Source organism: Lineus longissimus, chromosome 1, assembly GCF_910592395.1.
Source record: "Lineus longissimus chromosome 1, tnLinLong1.2, whole genome shotgun sequence".
NCBI lineage: Eukaryota > Metazoa > Nemertea > Pilidiophora > Heteronemertea > Lineidae > Lineus > Lineus longissimus.
This window is the reverse complement of record NC_088308.1, coordinates 3,806,280-3,830,172: the sequence shown is the minus strand read 5'-3', so window position 1 is coordinate 3,830,172 and position 23,893 is coordinate 3,806,280. Positions and strand designations below refer to the sequence as shown.

Genomic DNA, 23,893 nt, shown 5'->3' with positions numbered 1-23,893 from the left:
TAGTTGGAATTATCTGATCACATCACGGTAGATCAGCAATTTGGTGAAAGTAATAGATTGGTGACAGATCCTATTTTTAGATGTTGCCTCAAATTTGGCCTGAACGGAAATCGACAAGTTGGGCAGATCTGAAGAGGAATACTGAAAATGGCAAGGAGACTTTATTAAAACAACCAAGCCCATGACAGTTAAACTTTCAGCATCAGATCAGGTATTGCTGGGCTTGTAGAGAAGCATTGATTTTTACATGTTTTATGAGAAAATTGCTTCATCATTAGCCATTTCGACCTTAAAGTAGCCTTGTCTTTCAATGACCTTCATCAATTTAACAACAAACTCCGCCAGCTGACCTTTGTTGATTCGATTGACCCCAAGTATGACATAATGTACTGTTAGTTCAACAACACGATTATTAATTAGCTCAGGTTTGATTGGATTTCTACAAGAATATCATTAATGAATGCCTCAATAATATTGTCATAACCAGGCATGTACATGTATGTCATGCATGCTGCACATGTTGCATAACTGGATCAAGACTAATAAGGTTTCTCTATGCAGTATGGTGACAATGGATAGAGAAGCAGAGGTAGAAATTGGAGGTACAGAGGTACCTTCATCCCCTAAGGGGCATGTGAGGTCATTCACGTGCCCCACCTTGTATCTAACCCAGTGATGAAGGGAGGAGTGGAAGAGATCAAGGCAGTAGTGGTACAAAGTCACTACAAAAACTGTTATCTTTCCTACTCCACAATAAACCCTGCAACATGCACCTTCCCTTGGAAAAGAGGTGGTCAGATTTTGAAGTGGATGGACCTGAAACTCAGAACGGCCCGGCCAAAGAGCATTCTCATGTTCTCATGCACCCTGACTACAACTGGTGTGAGGACTTTGCAACTGATCATGGGCGATGAAAAAGAATTGTCAAGCCAGACCTGAAGTTAGCAAATGTGATGGCAAATATTTTAACAATGGCACCACATTCATTGCAATTGTTTGATTTCCGTTGAAATATCCAGCAGCATCAATGCCGCTACTAATGTATCGGATGAAAATTGCTGCACTGCCTGTATTGGTATGTGTAACTATGCAGTAATTCACGGTAATCAGTAGTTATATCAAACCTAGTTCACATTTTATCATTGTTCCCAGTCAGATTGATAACCTAAATGGATCAGGTTATATCGTATCAATATTTTGAATAGAAGGTAAGGTGGCAGATACTCCAATGCACACAGTGTGTATACAGCAACAGCAATGGGGAGCCGCGTCATCGGGTGTGTCACAAACACAATCTGACTGCACAGTACGCTTACGTATGTGAATTGACCAAGGAATAGTTTGATCGCAAAAAGAAAATTGAAATGAGGAAACAAAATATAACAGAATTGACACAGCTTGGGCCGTATTCAACAAGAGCAAACCTAGTCAGCGGATGGCAAGAAACCCCTAGGCAGCAACACATGAACATGACCATCAAGGTGATGGAACCAGATGTAGCCATTTAAGCTGAATCAACCTTTTTTTTACAAGGTAACGGATTGAAGGAAGCGAGACATAAAGTCGTCTCTAACTAGCTATAACTTGGTACACAGAGTTAATTGTTCCCAAGGGCGTTTTAATGAGCCGCATCTGATGTCCATGATGGACCACACCAAGACTGCATGCAGGATCTGCAAGGCTGAGAAGAAACCTGCCAGATGCAGTATTCTGATCTGAAGTCAGACTCAATGCCATGCTGGCTACCATCAGTAGTTTCAGTCAATAGGTTCAGGCAAGTTTTCTCTCTTGATCCCTTCCAGAATCATCTGTATTTACTATGCAACAGGTCTATAGACAATGTCTGGAAGTAAAAAGTGACCCAGTATCCTGCCACTGCTGGTGAATTATTGCAGAGAGAGACCAACAAGACACAAAGGGAACTGTCACATTCAAGATAATGGAAACACATCATCTGCAAAAAGTTGGCAGAAAAATGAGAAGAGAGAGCAAAGTCGATAAGAGACACTCCAAACAGAATACTAAGTGATGGTTTCCTACAACTTTTTTCAATTTCCTCACCATATAATACCATGCCGGCATCCATTGCCTAGCGCAACACAAACCACATAATTTTCTAAAGCATGCTACTCTAGGCTTATGAATTTCACAGGAAAGCAACCTTTCAAACAAGCTTCAGCCGAATGTCATCAGGTTGGCTGAAAATGAGCTGTTGGGACAGCCCTCCTGTGGCTAGGAAACCCTGTTTTGACAACTATTCACATCTTCAATCCTAACATTGCCAGTCCAGCCACAACCACCAGCAATCATGAACCAAACCAATTGATCCCGACTGTCCATTGACCCAGCAGGAAAAGATGCGCAGCTTGTCTTAACATATTGATCCTTGGATTTATGACGTTCCTTGCCATATTATCACCTCATTATCTCCCTACTCAACATAGGAACCATATTGACTGCTTGCACTTGCAGGTCTGTGTTTTCCCTTTTTCTATATCATGGGAATGTTAGGGAGATACCAATATATTCTCATGGCAATGTGAGTTATGACACACTCAAGTTCTTTTTTACCTCTTCGGAATTCAGTTGGCAAAGGAAGCTCACCCATCTCCATTATGCTGACCCTTCGCTTGTATAATATTGACTTGACAAATAAACCGCCCTTCATCCCAAGCTCTATTAGCACTTGAGCTAAAGGAAGAACTCCTATGCAACAAATTCTGATGTTGATGATTGCAGCCAATCCACAGATTCTAAAAGTTGTCAAACTTTCATACTTGGCAAGAAAGAAGTTGGTAACATTAGGACTAGATAGATGATGTCCGCGATCAAACATCAACAAGTATCAAATGCTTTGAGAGACATAACAGATGGCTTGTCTTTTTTCCGTAGTTGACTTGTGGAGCCATGATCGATACAACAAACTCAAGGATTATTGACTCGACCACAAAATGCATTGAAATATGAGGAGAGAAACTTGGCCAAATCGATGAGAAGCTTTCAAGGCAAGTGAGCAGATTATTTGCATTTCTCAATAAATTATTTCTCTCTGCCACGTTCATTCTGGGTTTGGTACTACATTCCGTAACCAAACGTTTGATGGTGTGAAAACATGCTAAGTTAGCTCATTTCATGAAGTAATATGGCAGATCTTTCAATATATCGCTGGGGGCAAAAGTGGTAGAACTGTCCAGAAAAAAACATATGATCAATGGTCTCCTCTGTGATGACATTTCTTGAGCAACAACTCGATAACACTCTGTCTTCCTGACAAGATCTATAAGAGCTATATCACCATTATGAGCTGAGAATTGTTTCAGTCATCTTTCGAAACATGGAGCATGGTCAAACAATTAGAACTGGCCTGAAAAACCTTCTCTACCAGGAAACACAGAATCAGATGATGATGGGCAGTCTCTCCAAAGTGACCTTTCTTTCCGCAAGCAAAACAGGCGATGGGGCAACAAATTGAACACACTTTATCTTGAAGATAGATCTTACGAGAGCTGATGAATTCCACCAGAGGGTGACCAAGGGTTGATCAGTCCTAAACGACATCCAATCAAAGCATATTCAAACACGATATGGCCAACGGAAGAACAATCATCACATCGCCTGTCATTTCTGTCCAGTAGTTTATGAGCTTAGCAGGTAAATCAACTGGAAGTTTCTGCTCCAGATATCAAAGACTGTGTTCGGATGACGACTTTAAGGGTCTTTAGATGAGGATAGATGGTTCTTTCTTGTCCTTAGCCTTCTTCTGATGGTTTTGTACTGAGGTCATGGAGGGGTTGTAGTTCTTCACAGTCGTTAGGTATACTACATCGCCTCCATTCTAGAAACTGCAATGATGTGCATGACAGCATGGGAATACTGAATGAGTTGAGACTATTTACTAGAGCATCCAAGAAGGTCATGGCAAATATTTGACCTTATAAAAGTAACAAGGGTTCATCATTGTCATCAACCTTTAATGGAATGTGCAACAACTGTACAACACACATGCCAAAATTCTTTTGGAGTTCATCTTTACTATTCATATGCATGGAAAGCGCCAGTTTGCAGGTTTCACTTTCATAAAAAGTTTGGTATGAACTTGCAACAACTCCCAATTTGGTTGCTATACGGTGTATCATTCACAGTTCAGGAATTTCGTTAACATTGCTCATGCAATACCTATACGCATACAACATGTATAATCTAGATCGATGGAATGTAAATTATCACCAACAAAGCCATCGGCGATAGAGTACAGTCAGGGACTGCGTAATGGACTATTGTCTTCCACATATTCTATTCTCCAATATGATCACTAATTGCAGATGACCTAATGGGAATCCCTTTCAACTGCGGATGTGGAAGCACCATCATTTTTATGACAAGTGTTCATCATTTGGAAGTCAATACAAAGACTCTTGTTCAATTACTATTGAAGTCAATGCAACAGACACTTATTATCATTAGAGTGATGGAGAGAGTAATTTTAACATATTTCACAATAAACTTTGAATACATGTACCATTGTCTAATTGACCTTGTTAGTATTAATTATTTAAAATTCTTTACACACAAAGGTTTTTAACCAATCAATCAAGTTGTGGCTTGCAATGATGGCGAGGGTAGCTTTGTTTGGGACATTCTGTTGGATGGAATATGAACTGTTTTCAATTAACTATTCAGGGATAGAGTGACATGAAATGCAAATAAGGCAAGAAAGATTGACTGCGGGTCTGAGGCTTCCATGCTTGTTGCTGAATTGAAAGGTTTTTTAACCCGCCAAATGAATGGTTCATGCTCGCGCCCTTTAAAACACCCCACAAATGGGCCATTTTTATTGCTGCAACTGGTGAATCTGGTAACAACTGGGTTTTTTATTGATAGCAGGTCATTGCGATCACTGATTTTGGACACAGGCACCGGAAACAACCACTTTTTGGCAGCAGGCTTAAGCAACAAAAAGAGCTTGTCTGCGGAGTTTTAGTTTCAATGGTCAAAGGAAGGGAAGGGTGAAATATAGGATCCATCTTCTTGGATCATATGATTCCATGGACTCTGCAACCAGGCTTGAAAGCGTCAATACCAAGAGACCAGATAATGTAACAACGTTTGGTCATTCTGCCACCAATGGCTGCCAAGGGGCAGCGTAATTGGTTTCGAGATCTTGACAATTACCACTGATTTCCCACTTGAAGATCACCCGGGATCGTTTACAGTGAATTCTAACCTCCTCTGCATCTAGTTATCTAATTTCTTATTGTAATCTATGTGATTCAGAGACCATTAAGAGCATCTTTGGGATATTTATGACATTTCTCAACAAGCTTATCAGTACATGAGGCATAAAAAGAAGATGATCTTTATTGTGAAGAAACTTGATCGATGAGATTCCAACTCTTTTCTGTATGCAATGCGAAGGCTATCAACACAATCAATTTCATAGCAGGCATCGTTGAAAAAGGTCTAAGAAACTTCTTGTTGGCTTGCATTCATGTGTCATTTCTTGAATGGATGCCTTGATGAGCAGACATAGCATGAGATGAGAAGCCCAGATGCACAGCGAAAGCAACAACGCAACAACATGTCAAAGAGCCTGCATGCTCCTCCAGTGGATGACGCCACAAGTTGTCCACAGAAAATCCCCGGGATAAAAACCAACCAATACACCAATCAATTTCACTTTCAGTTCACAAAATGTCATCAGACATACAGGGTTAGCATGAAATCAATTTGATTGATCTCGGGTGAGAAGATGGGGCACTTAGAGCAATATGGACTCGTAGCGGGATGACAAATTATCCTTGATAAGGCCACTGGTTTGTAATGAACTAAGCTTGGACAATGGCCAGCAACAATTCAGAATCGGCAAAATGGAGTGGTGATGTCAGTTTTTTCAATATATCATTTGAGGTACATGACCATTCAGAAAAGACAAAAAAAACTTCGTGCTCGATTTGCAATAACAAATCATAGAAAAGCTAATGATACAGCACGATCGACATGAGGTGTTTTTTAAGTTGCAGATATTACATTGGCCAGCCTCAGTTCAGAATGGGCCAAGTGGTCATTGCGCTTCACTTCCCCTCCTGTCTTTCTTTGATATTGTTATGTGACGCAGAATTGCCATTGGCCGGCACAGATGAGTCGTTATATACTGTCCTTTTTTTTCGAAAGTCTGTTCTTGGAATGCGTGATGATGTTGGGCAACAAAGGACACCAGATAAGAGGGCAATAAAGAGAGTGACGGACTTCATCCTTAGCTTCTAAATTCATGCATCAATGTTTTTGACTATCATTGCAATACCAAACAACCATTGCCTCTCAGTTTATTCTTTACTTTTATCAAACACGATGTCTCCCCTAACGAAGCTGAACTGAGAACTTTATGCAAAAACCTGTCAATTTGCATCAACATTTTGACATACACACTTAAACAGGACTTAAATGAGACTTTGACTTCACCAAAGTTAAGACACCACTTTTTCAGATAAAATCTATCTGTCTGAAGATACTAGCGATCCATCAGAAATGAATCCATCTATCCCATCTTAATCAACTGGTGCTTCATCAGAAATCAATCCTGTCACCAGACTTAAAAGTCTGGAGAGAATCAAGACTGTCGAGCACAGGGAAGGAGGAGGGGGCGGATCCAGTAACTCTGAGAGAGAGCATATTCTCCAGCAGGTATGAGTATAGCAACTGACGCGCGCTGTAATGGTGATGTTTTGGTGCTTGCATGCTTTTACAACAGAGTGTGTCTTCATTCTGAACAACCGGTATTCAAAACATCCTTTTTGAAAGTTATGTCATATTGGTTTTCTGTGTACTAATTACATGTACATGTATGTACATGTATACAATGTGCATACTGTGTAGCACAATGCATTGCTGGTCTTTTTCAATAGTCCTGTATTTCCTTGACACAAATAAAGGAAAATACTCATGTTTGCGGTACCACATTCACGATGGAGGAAATTCAATCCTATTGTTCCCTCACCATGAACTGGATTTTAATAGAGGGGGCGCATGTCCCCATTGTATCGAGCTATAAATGCAATGCAGCCCCGGGAGTACATGTTTCAATTTTTAAATGAGCACATCTCAAGCATCATACAGCGGATGCTCGCACTTCACTGGCATCGTTGAGGCCTGAGGCAACATGCAAGTTCTGAATAGAGTCACCAGATTCATAAATCCCCCTTTTACACTTTGCAACGCACACTTATTGATCCTGCAATGACAAATTTATGCAACGTTTTACTTTACTCATCAACAGATGTGAAAACCAATTCAAAGGACGAGTGACAACTTTGTGCATACCATTTCGAAATGTAATGATACATTTTTAATCCCAGTACTCGCAGTATAGAGTATACCGTTGTACAAGCTGGTGGCTGCTATACAAAATGTACATATGTCCATCAAATATAGACAATTTTAGATTGATTATCGAGAGTTTTTATGACATGGATAATCTTGTCACCAATATTCAATTTCTGTATTTTGTTGGCTATGCATGATGTTGGCAGTATCTGACTGAAACCATGGTGTCTAGCAATGGATGCACCATGGATGAGAGGACAGGTTTTTGGGGTTCAGGCCTTGTGTCATGAAATAAATCGGTTCAATTCCAAGCATTTTAATCTGAATTTGCAGGTCTTGGGGATGCACTATTAAATAAAACGATTGGTACTGAACTGTGTCTTCAGCTACACCTCGTAAAGATGCTCAAAGACACTCTGTCGAGAACAGTTTGCCGTCTCAGTTCACCCAATCTTATTCTTTGATAGTCCGATTATTTTCTACCCGTGCCGTATCAGGTGAAGCAGGTCCCAACAGTCGAGTGGATAAGAGCATTACTCCTCTTACACTCGGCTACTCACATTTCACGAGATTACCTCGCTTGATTTGAGCTCAGGGTGTCCATTGATCGTAATGATGAGTCTCCTCAACAATCTAGCATGGCAATGCTGATCTTATATTCCATCAGTGGCATGATGTACTTTATAATGCAATTGTCCAGTTTTACATCACATAAAGCGTCTTGACTACTTTTTGAAATATAATATTGTACCACAGAAATTACATGCATGCCATTTTTGATTTTGATTGATCAGTTTGAAGGATGGTATTGATTGTGATCAGTTCCGCCAAGACAGGATTTAGTATTAACCAAACGAAAGACGTAATTTAACACAAATCTCAGGGGAAATATGCTGATTGATGCTGCAAGGATCATGGACAAACTAGTATTCTATTTATAATGCATGAAATATTTCAATGAATACGGAATACATGGTGAGACCGATATCATAACTGGCATTGAGGCATTGATATTATCACTCATGGAGTATCTACCAAGGTTATCCTTCCGGCTTGAATAACAAAAGATTTGTCAACATCACACAACAATATCTCACCCAGGCACCGAATAAACAACTTTTCAATTCATTTCAATCCCGAAAAAAAGCCCCTAGATATGTCATGACACCAATCTGCTCCAACCCACCAAAATATCAACAGTGCCATCAAAGAGAAAGTGGGTGTCCAGAACGGTTCTATAATCACCTGTGCAAAGTTTGAAAGACTACAATCAACCAAGTTTTATTTTTGGTTCTTTCAGTTTTTGAATGCCGAAACACCGCCCGAGGGTAGTGGGCGATCTGGTGAGCACTGTCTTTCGAAAGTTTAGATTTTATCAGATGTGCAGTGCAATAGTGCAGACTTGAGTCATTGTGAGTTATCGCCTGGTTGCGTAATAACTGGCAGCTAAGCGGATCACCTCCGACTGTGACCAGCATGATCGAATAAAGGAGGATAGCGAAAGACCCACTTCCCTTTGTAACATCTTGCTAAATATAAAGGCTAATTGGCTTCAGCTACACAAACTGAGACACCATCTCAACAACCTGATCAGGGGAGAGGCAATTGGTCCAGGGTTGAGTCAGGAACACCACTGGCTCCTAATACTTGACACTTGAGGCTCTGTAAAAACCAAAAGAGGGCCAACGCCACTGTTCCTTATAGAGAGGTCATCCTGCTAACATCCATCCATGTTGCACAGATCATCGAAACATGCCAAAAGTGCCAACAACAAACTAAAGGTCCATTTGATCTGCCCAACAAAATTAATCCATGAGATATTACGCAGTTGATGTTGTCAGTCCCAGGATGAAAGTGGTCCAATAATTGAGTTTGCAAATATCTGATTTATCGTGCCACATCGGGTCAGGTGATCACCAGTTCAATCAGTGATGGCGGCACAGTAGTAACCACCTTGCATCAACTGATTCTGGCTAATGTGAAAAAAATGAAGAGATCTTCTAGGTTTCATCCTAGTTGCACTGTGTAGGACATCCAATTCTTCCTACACTAAGGCAGGTGTGCCTGACTAATGGGTAATGTGGTGTTTGTGAGTTTGATGACTTGGGACTGTCCTTCTTCCAAGGTTTTTTGGGTTTTGCCACCAACATGACCAAGGTTCACTATCAAGTGAGATCACAATGACCACTCCAGGTTTTGCATGTTCTTCCGAGCATAGGACCATGGCAGTTGTACTTGTACATTTGCATGCCCAAGTCTGATCCCCACTGTAGAGGGAGTTGAACAAGACCAAGTTCACAAACCAATACCAGTGTACTAGTACAGAGTTACAACCATGTAAGCCTAGGTTAGGTATTCATTCACTTTTCCTATCTTATTTGAAAATTTAAATGTAACCAATTTATATTGGGAGGAGGGACAGGCAGTACGCATTGATGGGTTACAAATTCGATTACCATTGACACAGAGATTATCGGAAACATTGGTCATGTTCCAGGGAATATGTAACGACCAGTAAAATGGCCAAAAAACATTTTAACGCAACATTTCCATTACTATAACTATAACATAAGCTAATACACAAAATGTTCCATGGCAAATTACTAATTAGTGGTAGTAGTAAACAAGTTGAAAGCATCAAAGAGGGAATAATAAATCAGCTGGTGAGTTAGCGGGTAAAGAACATATGATGAGGTACACATGAAATGGTAGAACCTACTTATCTACTGTCAATGGGGAAATTGAAACATCAACAAAATGCTAATATGGGACTGCACACTCATCATGTCACTGAGGTAAAAAGCGATACAAACACATGCACTTTGATATGGCGATGACCATTTTACTACAAATGTCCCCTGATAGAACTTTATCTGTAATTGTCGGTCTACCTAATGCGCGTCCGGAACAATTTGTGCGTCCGGAACAATTTGTGCGTCCGGAAGAGAAAGTGCGCGTCCGGAACAATTTCCTATGTAAATATGAACCTAATGTTGCATTAGATGGCTTAAATAGCATTTTAATTCCATGCAGAGAAAATAAAATTGGATAAAAAAATCACCTTGGTGACTTTGTATTTTACAATTTTCAGCGGAGTGATTTGGAGGTTACACAGCCATCAAATCCCAGACAAACTCATACCGACTTAGACGACCACAACAGAAGGCGCGTAAGGAAGTTGGAATATGAGTATGGCATTAGTAATTAACCACCTCGCTGAAAATTGTAAAATACAAAGTCACAAAAAAGATTTTTTTCAATTTTATTTTCTCTACATGGAATTAAAATGCTATTTAAGCCATCTAATGCAACAATAGGTTCATATTTACAGAGGAAATTGTTCCGGACGCGCACTTTCTCTTCCGGACGCACTCCGGACGCGCAAACAGAGTTCCGGACGCACATTAGGTGGACCCGTAATTGTAATGGTGTTAAACTGAAAGTTGAGATGGTTGAAGGTCAAAAGATTACGCTGAGGACAGTGACCAATTACGTAAGGACGAGGTTTTATGGTATCAATCTGTTTTTGAATGTATGGTAAAATGAAGGTATAGCAGTGAAAGTAGACTTACAGAGGACAGCTTGTGTGCATAATGTAAATTGTTATATTGTGTATTGCACACTCCATAAATATTTCCAATTACTTTGAGCCATAGACTTACTAATGTACATACACTACATGCACTATGAACTGGTAGTTGTTACTTTATAGTACAGTTATCATATGGGTCCAGAATACTATACAATATGAATATTTCAATCACTTGAGCTTGTAGGCCTAAACCACTGGATATGTATGTAGAGAAACCACTTCATGTAGTACAATACAATGTAAATGCATGCTAATCACAATACCTGACATTGGTTCAATTGCACTACTGAACTGTGATCAGCAACTAGTAATTCCAGTTACTGAAGCGGAACTTGCATTACTATACTAAGACAGGTTGGAATAATGCTGGAAATCTGCTAATTGAACAAGGAAAGATCAACAGGGGGCCTATAAGTATAACAGATGGTACAGAGCTGAATCATTTGGGGTTCATTTTTACAAAAATCAAATCAAATCACATATCCCACATACGTTTGCCAGTTTTGGTAATCAAAATGTATTTTTTTAAAGTCATACTGATAGGGGTGATAGAGGTGATAAGATAAGTCACCTTACAACATTACATCAACATGATACATCACTACCTACATGGTGTGAATAAAGTGACAGCTATAACAATACAATGCAGTGACACATTTTTCCTAGAGCATCTGAATTAGATAAGACAACATTTTCTGGCAGATGATGCCAAAACCTGACAAACCATGCACAATGTTGGATAGGTTAATATACCAGCATGAATGAACGAAAATAATATTAGTGACGCAACAAAACGTTTTAGTATCAAATCAAAACGGGGAGAGGAAAAATCTCGGAATGGACCTGATCTCTGTTGGCAGCTGACCTCACGTGTCAACCAAAGAAAGGCAGGTGCCATATCATCGAAAACTGAAAACATAGGGTTTTTATAATCAAACTCAGGGTTCAAACAGAACTTAAAACCATTGAACATTATTGTGGTATGCACATACAACATAGGATGCACATAAAACTTACCAATGACAGGACTGTCAGCAGGATCAAAATCTGCAATTGACAACAACCCAGTGAAATGTGAATTGTAAGTTCAACCCTGAAGGGGTCTTAGGCCTACTTCTATGACATGGCTTTCAAGGGAGCCAAAGTGCAAGATTCTTCATCTGACATTAAGCATCCCCAGAATACATTTTTTTAGTTTCTCATAGACTCATACACACAAATTGTAGCCTACTACATGTGCTAGGGGCAAAACCAGAGTTAGAGTAGACTGCAGAACACATAGATTGATGACATCAGATCACTATATGTATTTCTGAGTGATGACATATAGGTGCCACACCCCCTTCCAATATGGCAATAGGAGTCAACTGAGAATAGGGGATGGTGCAGTCAATCCTCACCGAGTGGACCACACCCACTTTATAGTTCAATACCAAGGCAGCTTTGGTTCAATTTAGGATACCTCGATGGTTGCTATTTTGGGGCTATGGAAAACTTGTTACGCTATTCTGAACTGAATGATGACAAGAAGTAAATTAATGTTTAAAAACAGCACATCAAAATATTCAAAAAGAGCAAGTAAAATAAGGAGCGCCGTATTTCCTTTACTGAGCGGCCAGATACATCTTCAGGCGAGGGCAGAGGCTTGGGTCCTCGGGCCAGTCTCTCGCAGGCTAATTTGGGCCACTGAAACTAGTGAAACTGAAAAATTTCAAATTTCTTTATTACTGAAAACTTAAAAGACAAGAAAAACACAAAAGAACATGTTACTTACTTTGAGTAGAGACTGTAACGATTATTCCAGTGAATATCCACACATAAGTCATGAATTTGGCACTAGTCCGTCCACCCCGGGCAGTCATTTTAGAGAAGTAAGCACAACCAGCCATACTATACATTTTGTACACAACAATGCAGAATGAGTCAGACTCCGAACTGGCCAAGCGACTCCACCTTCTTTTACTCACACCTGTAACCCTCGCCGGTCCAGGCGGTATCTAAATGAAATTTATCATTCTGATAGTAAAATACAGTTCAGATTAAAAATCGAAATTATAATCCAATGTAAAATAAGCAACTAATGACCAGGATAAACTTGGTCGAGGTGGAATTTCCGAACGAAGTCACCTGTGGTTTTATGCGACACGGTGGCGGCCATCAATACTACGCTTTGCATGAAGCATTGCGACAATCAAACAAGCAAAGAAACTTTGCTTCCTAAGTAGTATCCAGACGAAAAATTACGACGCACGGTATTTGATAATAGAAAATAATTAACTGCCTGACTTGAGACACTATTCACTGTCAAGATCAGTGAGAATTGGGCAAGTTATTTCACTGTTTACAAACAAAAAGTATCGGGCTAGTGCTTATTCATATTGGCTGATCATAAATTTGGTCCCCCAATTCTGTGGTACGGCCTCGTTTTGGGATTTGTCGTAAATACGTCACTGGGATAATGCATGGGTGGTGTAAAGTGAAAGATAGTCCCTCAAACCATAGAGTCCTTCATAAATATATTTGATTTTTTATTGCTTCTGAGGGCCTGTAGCATCTTGACCACCAAGGTTTTTGCATCTTATATAAAGATTTAAACCCCGCATGGGTTCAGAGCGAACTTCAATTTTTTTTCATTATTTTATTGTTGCCATTATTTTTTTATTCAAACAATCTTTCCAATGGTTTATCTTTACCTGAACTTGATAGGGTAGGGTCGTCACCATAATAATGACATTTTAATCTTATGTTGATGACTGACCCGATTTCATTTTACTGGAACATGCCGAATCACGTTTTTTGACCAGTAAATCAGGCTGTAAAAAGATAATTAACGCCCTCAGGGCCGAACCACGTAGATCTGCGTGGCCCAAATCCCCTCTCTTTGAGCTGGTTATCGGAGTCTCATGGACTTCATGAAACAACTACGCCATCGCCATCTTCAGGGCAAGGTAGGAACTGAAAAGTCCAAACAAAATAACTGAAATAAAGCTGTTCCGACTCATGGACTTCATGAAGAACTTACGCCATTGCCATCTTCAGGGCAAGGTAGGAACTGAAAAGTCCAAACAAAATAACTGAAATAAAGCTGTTCCGACACCGGGAATTTTTAGGGGGGTCGGGGAGTGTTGGAAAAGGAGGTCGGTTTGGTCATTTTTGGTCATTTTTAAACCAAAAAATAAAATATAGTAAAGGAGTGTAGCTAACGTAACTCCATTGATTCAAGAAGACCTTGTCTTGGAGAAGTGACTGCAAAAGACCTTATGCAGCCATCTCTTATAGGCTCCTACTTTTTTTTCTGGGGGTCTGAAAAGGGGGTGTTGGGGGGGGGGGGGTGAAACACTGGCGCTAAAGGTGTTAATAATGCAAAATGAAAAAAAGCCTCGTCATCTTTTTAAATCTCTCGGACGGTAAACCCATGGCCTAAGGGCAATCAGACTTGGGCCTCTATAATCCTTCCTATTGGCCTGGTCACATTTTAGTTCAGTATGTTTCAAAACATGGGTTGAGGATTGCTCCGAAGTATTAAATCTCTGGGTGTAACAGCATTTGTTATCTCGCCAGGTCTGGTTGTGACAGTATCTGCAATCTCATCAGGTCTGGTTGTGCCAGCATATCCTGTCTATCAGGTCTGGTTGTGACAGCATATGCTGTATTATCAGGACTGGTTGTGGCAGCATATTATGGTATGGTTGTTGCAGTATCTGCTGTCTCTTGAGGTCTGGTGTTCTGATTTCATGCAATCCCTTTATGAAAATGATCAGGTATTCACCATGTGAAAATGAGACACATTTTTCCTAAGGGTGGAGACAAGGTCGACCCTGTAGAAACATGGTGCACTACGTTGGGAGATACACATCTAGATCAGACAGAGTATGAATAGTGAAGGGGCATGGCACATCCAGCAAAGATTTGGTACACTCTCTGGCAACATGGCGAGCTATGAAGGGGAGGGCACATCCAGAAGAGCTAGATGCACTACTGTCTCATTGGCCGAAAGTCATTTCTGCAGGTAAAAATGAAGAGCGACGGTAAAATACACAGGCCCGTTGCGGTGAAAAACAGAAATGTCCTCGTTTTTCACTTTCGCTCCGATGTCTTTGACCAGGGTGACAAGTTCATGTACTACAGGGTGGCCCAGAATTATTTTCCCTCACACAATGGGTGCATAATAGAATTCTTTCTGGGCCACCCTGTAGAGTTTCGTGAATTTCCTCAGGTAGGCCAATGATTTTGACAGGACCCCCAGCTGGCGCCATCTGAGCTAAAAAAGTGGAACTACGCGATTACTTAAAATTAAAAATTACCCCGTCTTGAGGTGAGTTATTCCATGAACCCCAAACATGGTGCTGACGACCGTTATGATCACAGCTTATCTTTATCCCAATTTACTTACATGTAATAATATATCTCATTAAAACGCTAATAAAACAATTTGAATTCATTGGAACTTTCTCAAATTCACTTATGACATTGACAAGATATAGGGCTACACTTATGCTTCTGTTTGATGAAACTCCCAGCATCGATTTCTTTAAAAATTTTAAGTAATCGCGTAGTCCACTTTTTATGTTCAGATGGCGCCAGCTGGGGTCCTGTGAAAATCATTGATGAGGAAACTCACGAAACTCTACAGGATGGCCAAGAAAGGTTTTCCCTTGCAGAATAGAATTCTATTGTGTGAGGGAAATAATTTTTGGCCACCCTGTAGTACATGAATTAATCACCTTGTTCAAAGACATCGTAGCGTAAGTGACCTGACATCTCACTGGGTTTGGCGGAACGATGATGTCTGTCTGTTAATGAGAGACTATAAGGCAGGTCAAATCTGGTGGGCCGGATTAATGAACTTTTTTACAACTAAGGAATGAATATTTTATGTACACGTTTTTTTATTCTTTTCCAAGTATAGCTGTACCAGTTTCTTTCAAAAAAACTCAACAAAGCAAGCTGTACTGATTAGTTACAAGACCCTCAAAAAATGTCATGTATAAATACATATTTCAAATAACTAATCTACACTCATGTGTAATAAATAAATAACATCGCGGCACGTTGTTTTTTGTCAAAAACACGTTGGCATTTCCAGAAGATAAATCATCTATTTTTTTATTCAAATATTCCATATAACATTGTAACCCTCTGTGTATCGCGGTTAGCGGTTGAGCGTGATAAAACTATTCAGTATTCAGTATTCAGTACTTAGTATTAGCTAGTGCATATCAGTGCGGACGTGAGGCGCCACTGTGGATTAACAGGGGTCAGCGGCTATTAAAGACAGTGTTTAGTAGGTCAGGTCGGTCCCAGGGGTTGTTATTGCTTACATTTTGGACACTTTGCCGAGAATTTAAGAAACTGAATATTAAAGGACGAATGGCAATGTTGGGCATTATCACCGAGCTGCCGACTGCCCAGTCACTTTCCACTCTTTACAGTAGCAGTCAATCATTAAATACAATGTAGGAATCTCGAACTTATGACATTTTGAAAAACTCGGGATGTAGTTGATTAGGTCGCCGTAGTACCTGTCTCAGTCGCTGCAAGGTGGGACAGGAGTCTCATCAAGAAGGTCTATACACCCGGCCAATTTTTTTCTCCGTATCGATTCACTATATTATATTTTATTTGAGTTGAGAACTTGGATCACTTTGTAACAAATTTATGTGATGTCAGCAAAGAAAAATAATGAGATTCAACCGTCTTTCCGTTCCTCTATTTCTGGCATAATGGCATTGTGAGTTATAGTTCCTTTTCCGTCTGTTTTCTATACCGACAATGATTAATATTGTGTTGCCATCTGTTCGGCATATTTCGCCTGTTGCTGCTGACGTTTCTCTTCCAGGTTTCCACCAACTGCCGAGATAGGCATGTCACCTGAAATGAAAAGGCAACACACTAAATGAACCTCAGGATGCTGCTATACATGATATTTGTAAATTACTTGAAAGCGCAAAATTACATTTCCGCGCATCTCCTTGCCAAGTGCTCACAACCGAATGATAACACTCGCATACTATGCCGACTTATCGGCGGTGAACATGACAGTCCTAAAGTTTCCTTCTTTCACCGCCGACACAAAGGGCGAGGAGATCCGTCGGACGCACCATCATATACGGGTGGCCAATCAAATTGCTCGACACAAAGTAATTGAAGCACGGCCTATATTGATAGTGCCAATCTGAGGATCAGGTTACCCTTCTTCTATACAACATTCACTGTGCATTTGGGTAGTCCGACAGCATCCCTGGAACACTGGTCTTCCATGATGGCTTTCAATGCGTGGTCTCGTGCGGCAACCATGAGTGAGTGTAATGTTAGTGTTGTCGCGACATACGCGCGTGGGAACTTAGGAAGGGAATGCAGGGAGACTACCGATAACGTAACAGCCCTTCTGACGGCTGATCAGGCATCCTCTTGCAAACAGGGCCTACAACACGACTTTTCCTTACGCATGTTTTCGATTCAGGGAGTAAGTATGTATCGAGTAAAATGGCCTGATATTGCCAGGATGCCGATCAGTGGGAGGAGAGTTTATCGGCGGTGAAGGATGGATATACGTAAAACGACGGTGGATCGGCATGACGCATACTGAACTTCCAGTGGTATTGCCGCCGTTTTTATACCTCCGCCCATACAGCAGGGTCAAGATGGGCACTCGGGAATGTTCGTAATGCTGCCTTATCCACTTACCTCCAGCCTCGGAATCATTAACCGAAAGCTGTAACATTCTAAATGATCTCGATTGGAGTTGCTTATTTTCTGCGCCCGTGCCTTCCCATTTCTGATGATGATCCTGATCTGGCTCCGGTGCAGCTGCTGGTTTTGATGAGGCCATTTCTCTCGCCATGTCGATACCATGCCTGAAACAACCAACGATCTAGCGATGAAATACATCTATAACGTTTTAAACAATAATTGATTACTGTACCAGGTACTTTACCGGTACCAACTTGTGGTGCAGCAGTCAGTTTTTATGCAAGTCCCCATTGCCTCTTGGCATTTGGTGGATCCAGATATGTATAGTCTAAACCAAAGCAGTTTCTAAATTGATGCGTCGCCGTGGTTCCTCAGCAGCACAAAATCTAACAACACGTGCGGCTCCGATAATAGTGTAAATGATCAGACCAAGGTTGCTCAGGTTCATATGATTCTTACTTGAGCACCACAAAGTCTACGTCACAACCAGCCCTAATAATCTCCATTTTGGCTTGTTGGTGGGTCATCCTGTCCACTTGAGCATGGCCGATTTTTAAGATGACGTCACCCGGTTCTAGGCCAGCCTTGTGGGCAACACTGTTTTTCGTGATCTGAAATGAAAAAGCAGTGACCATAACACGACCAGATCAGATGACATCGCTCACGACGTCTTAAAATGTCGGCTTGGCTCGTTTGACGTGAGTTCAAAACCAGATCAGATTCGGTGCGAATAGGGTGATGAAAAGGAGTGCCCAATATGTCTTCTGACATCGCATATAAAAAGAGTCCGTCCGTCCGCGGGCGGGCTCGAACCACCAACCTTTCCATTATGAGCCTAACGCGTTAACCGATTGCGCCACAGAGTCTCGGTTGAGTAAGCGTAGCCCGCTCGTTTACAAAATGAACAATAGACAAGGATCACTAAAGTTGGGGGCCTTTCACTTTTTTTATTCAATAAGCCAGCGAAATTTTGGACCCGCCAAAATAATAATCGTGATATTTTCGGCAATCGCCAAAATAAAAAGCCCGAAGATTTACAGATTTGCAATACTAGCATTTTTTTTGGCTACTGCAAGTAGCAATGTTTTTATGCTTTCGTTTGGCTATAAATAGCGAAATTCCTGACACAGTTGTGTATCCCACCTACTAGGTACCATGGATTCAGCCTTCTTCATCGGTTCTACAACATCTCTCCAGTACTTCTAGTATATGAGAATATTTATGAAAGGCTGCATCTACCCAGCCAGCAACTACCTGAAGATTCTGCGGTTGCAGTGGTTAATACTATAGTATAGGCAGCCCATGTATGCATGTGATGTGCCTCGTACAACAACAAAAAATATGTGGTAAGCCATAATTTTACAAAGAACCTTTCAGTGCAAAACCATCCAAAAGTTAGTAACATTGCATATGGTGATCTCCTTAGTATCCAACTGACAGGCTCCATCCGTTAATCTCAAAGTCGATTCCCTTTATTTTCATTTGATAGTGGGGAAAGAGCATTTGATGTCTCATGCAGCGGAACCTCCTCGAAGTAAAGAATCGCTGTCTGTATCATACAATCTGCCCCGTTTGGGCGCGGCAGTGCGTCATCATGGATAGTTTCAGAGTACATGTATGTAATGTAAACCACTGATCATAATGAATACACAGAGATACAAGTTACCATCCGGTACAAGTTTTTTTAGATTGCACATGAACTGGGGGACTTGGTTTTCAGACTTGGCCCCCTGGTGGCAATGTGGTGAATCAGATCGAGTTTAGATCCTACATCTTCCTCGCGCAGGACAGGAGTTCTTCGAATTGATGACGTCGTTTCGCTTGAATATCATGTCTGCTTTGGAGAATGGATATGCTTAGTATCAATAAGGGGCGAAAGCATGCTCGCTCGTGTCCTTGAAGCACGCGATAGGAAAAACCAAGTCTTGACCGGAACTACCTTGGATAGCGATGAGAATTAGCAAAACGGTGGTTCGAATGTCCAATGGATCCCCGGGTGAGCTGGAATGCGATAGATATACAGAAAAAAACGTGGTTGTTTTCACCACTTTAAACTCTGTTAAGGTGCACAACAGAACCAGGTGTGATAGGTTTGTAGACTTCAACAACTAAGTCATGTTATTCCCATGTATTCTAGAAAAAAGGTATAGCCAAAGCTTGTGCTTGTGCATGTGCTTTCAGTGTCTGTAGGCCCTATATATCTGTAGACATACCTGCTATAAAACATTACTTAGCACGTGATGAAGGTAAAAGTGTGACCATAGAGTTTTAAATAACTACATGTCATAACTTAAAGAACGAATAACTCATTTGAGATGTGGTATCCCCTAGCTGGTCCCATGGCTGGGGACTGGCCGATCCGCAGTACTAATTGGGGGGGGGGGGGGGTGATTCTTATAGTTGAACAGCAATAAAGTTATTAAGATGTGAGTCTGACTGCATGCGGAAGAAGCACAGTAGCTAAAGGTGAATTGAAACTTTGGGATTGGCATACGGACGTTGGTTTGCACCTAAACATTTGTGCAAACTGATATGCTCGTCCCTTAAATGCATACTCTACCTGGTGAGGTGAATGGGCACCTTTGAACATGCTCAACATATCAACCGTCTGGTCTTGCGCGCTAGAATGATGAAAAGGAACTTTTCGAATTCTACAATCTGACCATCAGGAGTTTGAACTTCACCGTATTTTTCATGTGAATATATAAAAAATACTCCATCCATCACTTCTACAGGGTCATCCTTAGGAAACCAGTGGTTAATGTTCACTTCCCCGGCTCTGCACCCGGCCTTGATTTCCTCAGGATGCTGCAGGGTCGAACAAACTACAACTTTTCGTTTAACAGAATTCGTTACAGCCTTGTCTATGATACGCCTCAGTGTCTAAATTTGATGTGGACGGATCCACCTTCCATCTCGTCTACATCTTCGCCTTCTCGGCTATCTTGAACTTATGAGCAACAAGCGAACATTAGGAGCTCTTCAGGTTCACGACTTTGGGATAGCCTAAGTATCGTTAAGAAATTCAGTCTGTGTCCATTTCCATGACTGCTGTTTCAGACATTGCCAATAACGTTACTCTAGATAATATGTATGTATATCTATACTTCTTGACGATGGGCGTTATACCACCTCAAATTTGTGCATTTCATGCCTTACGACGTTTAGACGTATTCTGCCAACAGTGCTAACGGCATCGAATGGATGAAAGAGAAAAAAGATAACCGCTGATTTCCAGGAAGTTTATGCTTTGGTTTAGCTAGTTAATCACAAGCGCTTGAAGACTGAAATTAGAAATCGAGAGCACTAATTGACAATATTTCATGTCACGAAATCTCATCTCAGTTGCGATTGTGGATTGACATGACTTAGCATGGAAGCCTATGCCTACATTTTGCAACAGTCTTGGTTCAGTTAATAGTATATATTATCTACGATTGCAAATGTTTATCCAGAAACACGTATCCGTTTCAAAAGCTCAGGTAACAGATGTAACAGCAGTGCCGGTGCAGCAAGTAACGCATTTCTCAGTCCAGGGAGCATCTCAGATGAGATTAGACGAATCAGTTAACGCGGAAATATGAATCAGTCCGAACTGTTGAAGGCCTACTATAGACAATAGAAGTTGTTTACTAACGGGAAAGGTTGGAAGCAAATATTTCGCTCTTGATATTTCAGGTATTGAATGCCTGAAACACAAACAGGCAGAGTGGCACAACACCTTTTTCGCTGTTGAACAGTCATGGACACTCATTCTGATTCTCCATGATTGTTTGTCTCAAAGAATGAACGCCTCACGGCACCACTGGCAGGCTCGCTCTCTGAATATCAGACCTTTTGAGACCGATGCCGAAATCCCGGCGATTACGACCTTCACAAAAACCCAAAGGAACGTCGTTTACAGCATTTGCAAAGTTATACCAACAAATCATCGTGAGTCGGTCTTGTGCAACATAAGAGAAACGAAACTTTATGTCAGACCCATTCATAAGAAGAGATGTCTTCCACTTTTTAATTTACGTCTGTCGACAGAAACACGTTGGCCATCCGCTCCATCTTATCCAGCGAATTCAAAAGTCCGGTCATCTAACCTGCCAATATGCTTGTTAAAAAAGGATAGGATTCCCTGCATCATCATTGGGGACAATACGGGTGTTCTTTTTGCAAATTACATGCCATGATATCAACGGAAATAAAAAGAAACACAATTTCTATACCTTGAGAAAACCCCGTTATATGCTAATAGCCAATAAGTTGCGTTTCAATCGATGCCTGACTGATGAGTGAAAAAACTAAGTTGGACAGTTGTGCAAATTGTAAGAAACGTTATGAAAAGTCGGTCGAACGCTGCCATATGTAATGAACGCACGCAGCAGCTGGTCGTGTTTATCTTTTAGCTGTATCTCAGCTACTAGCAGTTTTAGCAATGCACTTGCGGCGGGTACCAGCTTTCAGGATCTGAGTCAGGTATCTTCTTCTTCGAGGATTGAATTCGCAAGATCTTTTTTTTTTGGTTTGCAGGAGCTCAAGGCCAGGAGTTAATTGTAGATTATTTTCTTGAACAAACTGACAGAAGCTTAACGTTCATTGGCATGTTAGTTTCGGCCTTCCTGAGAACTTAACAGTCTGACGTAATGATGTCAATTCGAGGACAACGTGTACCGATATCATCAGACTTTTATAAGGCTCTCTAAATACCGTACCTTTACACCTGGCAAATGTCTGGAGAAGGTGTGTAGAGGGAATCGAAATCTCATAACAGTTATCGATACAAATAATGTGTATGTACTTTACCCTGGTATCTCAGGGCAGAAGGAACCATCCGTGACTTCCAATCATCGCATACGATATTTTTCCGTAGTTCAGTCAAATTGTTATGAGCCAAGCTGCATATGACTGAACGATGCGTTGCGGTTCGGCAAAGATATAGGCCTATCGAAGCTAAAGGCATCGTTAACCTCTTTAAAAAAAGATGTGCAGTTGAGGATATCACTGAAAGGAAAGCTACTAAACGTTCCATTTGATAATTTGTGTGAAATTCGGATCAGAAAGCTTGTTCCATGCAGCAAGCGGAAGTCGCCGGACAGGGAGATGCTTCGGCTATGATCAAGGACACCAGATAAGTGAGGTCATGGGCTGATCAGCTTGTGATTGACCTTACTTAATGATAACTGATATAAAATAATTGGTGTATAAAACCAATCTGGTGGTTTTATCTAGAAGGCATATAGATCTGAATGTAGAAACCGTTGTAGATCGTAGTAACGTCGGTATACCTATCGTGTGCTGACAACAACCGATCCCTGACATCAAGTTTAGCACTTAACCATATTTGCATAATTTGGAGGACAACATATTTAAGTCGAGTACAACAATAATTGTTTAATTGGTCTTATTTTCATTCAGAAGAGTTGTGTTGAAATGAGGCACTTGCCCTGTTTTAACAGGTCATGGAATTTCTCTCCAATGCAAGAAGTGGTTGAGTATACTGGCGGGCATGAGAAAAACAGTTGGCTCTTGTTTGTAATAGAGAACGACATGCTCAAGGTTCGTATAGGTATATACACTGGTGGAAATGTAGAGGCAGTTTGATATATGGCTAGGTAAAGGAAGCTACCAGAAGCTGCATTCCGAGGTTCTCTCTGCCTCATGTAACCAACAGGTTATGCTATGCCAACTTTGGGAAAGATACCAGATCAGGCGTATATACTTGATTAAAAGAAAATTAAAGGCAAACATACCTTTTGCATGAATAAAGGCTTTTGATAGTCCACACCTCCGTGCATCCGAAATCCCCATGGTTCGGAGGAGTTTTTCCGTTTCAGTGTCACGTTAATTGTCGACATTTTGCCGCAGTACAAAATCCGGCGGGAGAGAACGTCTGCTCGTGCTGGAACCAGGTGATGACGACACAGGCGCAGGCGCTGCAGCGAGCAGCTACTGGCAACTCATAGAGGTCTATGTCAGAAATTCGTCCAGGTAGGCCTACGGTGTAAGATCTACCGTTGTTTCCCAATATTTCAGTGTTTTAATAAAATAGGCAACTATGAGAGAATATGGCTTTTCAGTTGGGGTAAACAGAGCAAGTTTCAATCTGTGTTTAGCGTTCCCAAGCATTGATTGGAAAACACTGAGAAACGAAAACACTCCGAACGAAATAAGGGGGCATTCGTATTGTTTGTCGGTAAAAATGAAAAGCATTGGAGGAAGATTCGTGCAATTACAAGCCTCTGAGATGGCAGCGTCTCTCGGCCTCGCAGAGAAAGACGTCCGTGATCAAATTACATG

The 23,893-nt window shown here is 41.0% G+C and overlaps 2 protein-coding genes across 5 annotated transcripts in view; both read right to left on the bottom strand.

Moving 5' to 3' along the window:
• Positions 1-13,280, bottom strand: part of LOC135485580 (protein sidekick-2-like) — a 56,237-nt gene extending 42,957 nt beyond the window's left edge. For 2 of the 4 annotated variants that reach the window (XM_064767754.1, XM_064767772.1), the window contains exons 1-2: positions 12,687-13,280; positions 11,930-11,959 (exon numbers count right to left, since the gene is read on the bottom strand). In XM_064767754.1, coding sequence (XP_064623824.1) covers positions 11,930-11,959; positions 12,687-12,810 — 154 coding nt within the window. In that variant the 5' untranslated portion in view covers positions 12,811-13,280. The remainder of the gene's footprint in view (positions 1-11,929; positions 11,960-12,686) is intronic. The other 2 variants (XM_064767764.1, XM_064767782.1) reach the window with 2 other exon arrangements.
• Positions 13,281-15,777: 2,497 nt separating this feature from the next.
• Positions 15,778-23,531, bottom strand: LOC135497959 (PDZ and LIM domain protein 4-like). Its single transcript, XM_064788016.1, has 4 exons — positions 23,347-23,531; positions 18,065-18,216; positions 17,600-17,769; positions 15,778-16,783 (listed from the first exon to the last, which is right to left on the bottom strand). The coding sequence occupies exons 1-4, from the start codon at positions 23,449-23,451 to the stop codon at positions 16,689-16,691; spliced, it is 522 nt and encodes a 173-aa protein (XP_064644086.1). The 5' UTR covers positions 23,452-23,531; the 3' UTR covers positions 15,778-16,688.
• Between the last annotated feature and the right edge of the window lie 362 nt (positions 23,532-23,893).

What these genes read in the sequence shown, in the direction of transcription:
- LOC135497959 (XM_064788016.1), bottom strand. Translation starts at nt 23,451, where the DNA reads ATGTCGACAATTAACGTGACACTGAAACGGAAAAACTCCTCCGAACCA. An exon ending in AGCCTTTATTCATGCAAAAG is followed by an intron (nt 18,217 to 23,346) that starts GTATGTTTGCCT and finishes TTTTCATTTCAG; the next exon opens with ATCACGAAAAACAGTGTTGC. An exon ending in TAATGATTCCGAGGCTGGAG is followed by an intron (nt 16,784 to 17,599) that starts GTAAGTGGATAA and finishes TTTTCATTTCAG; the next exon opens with GTGACATGCCTATCTCGGCA.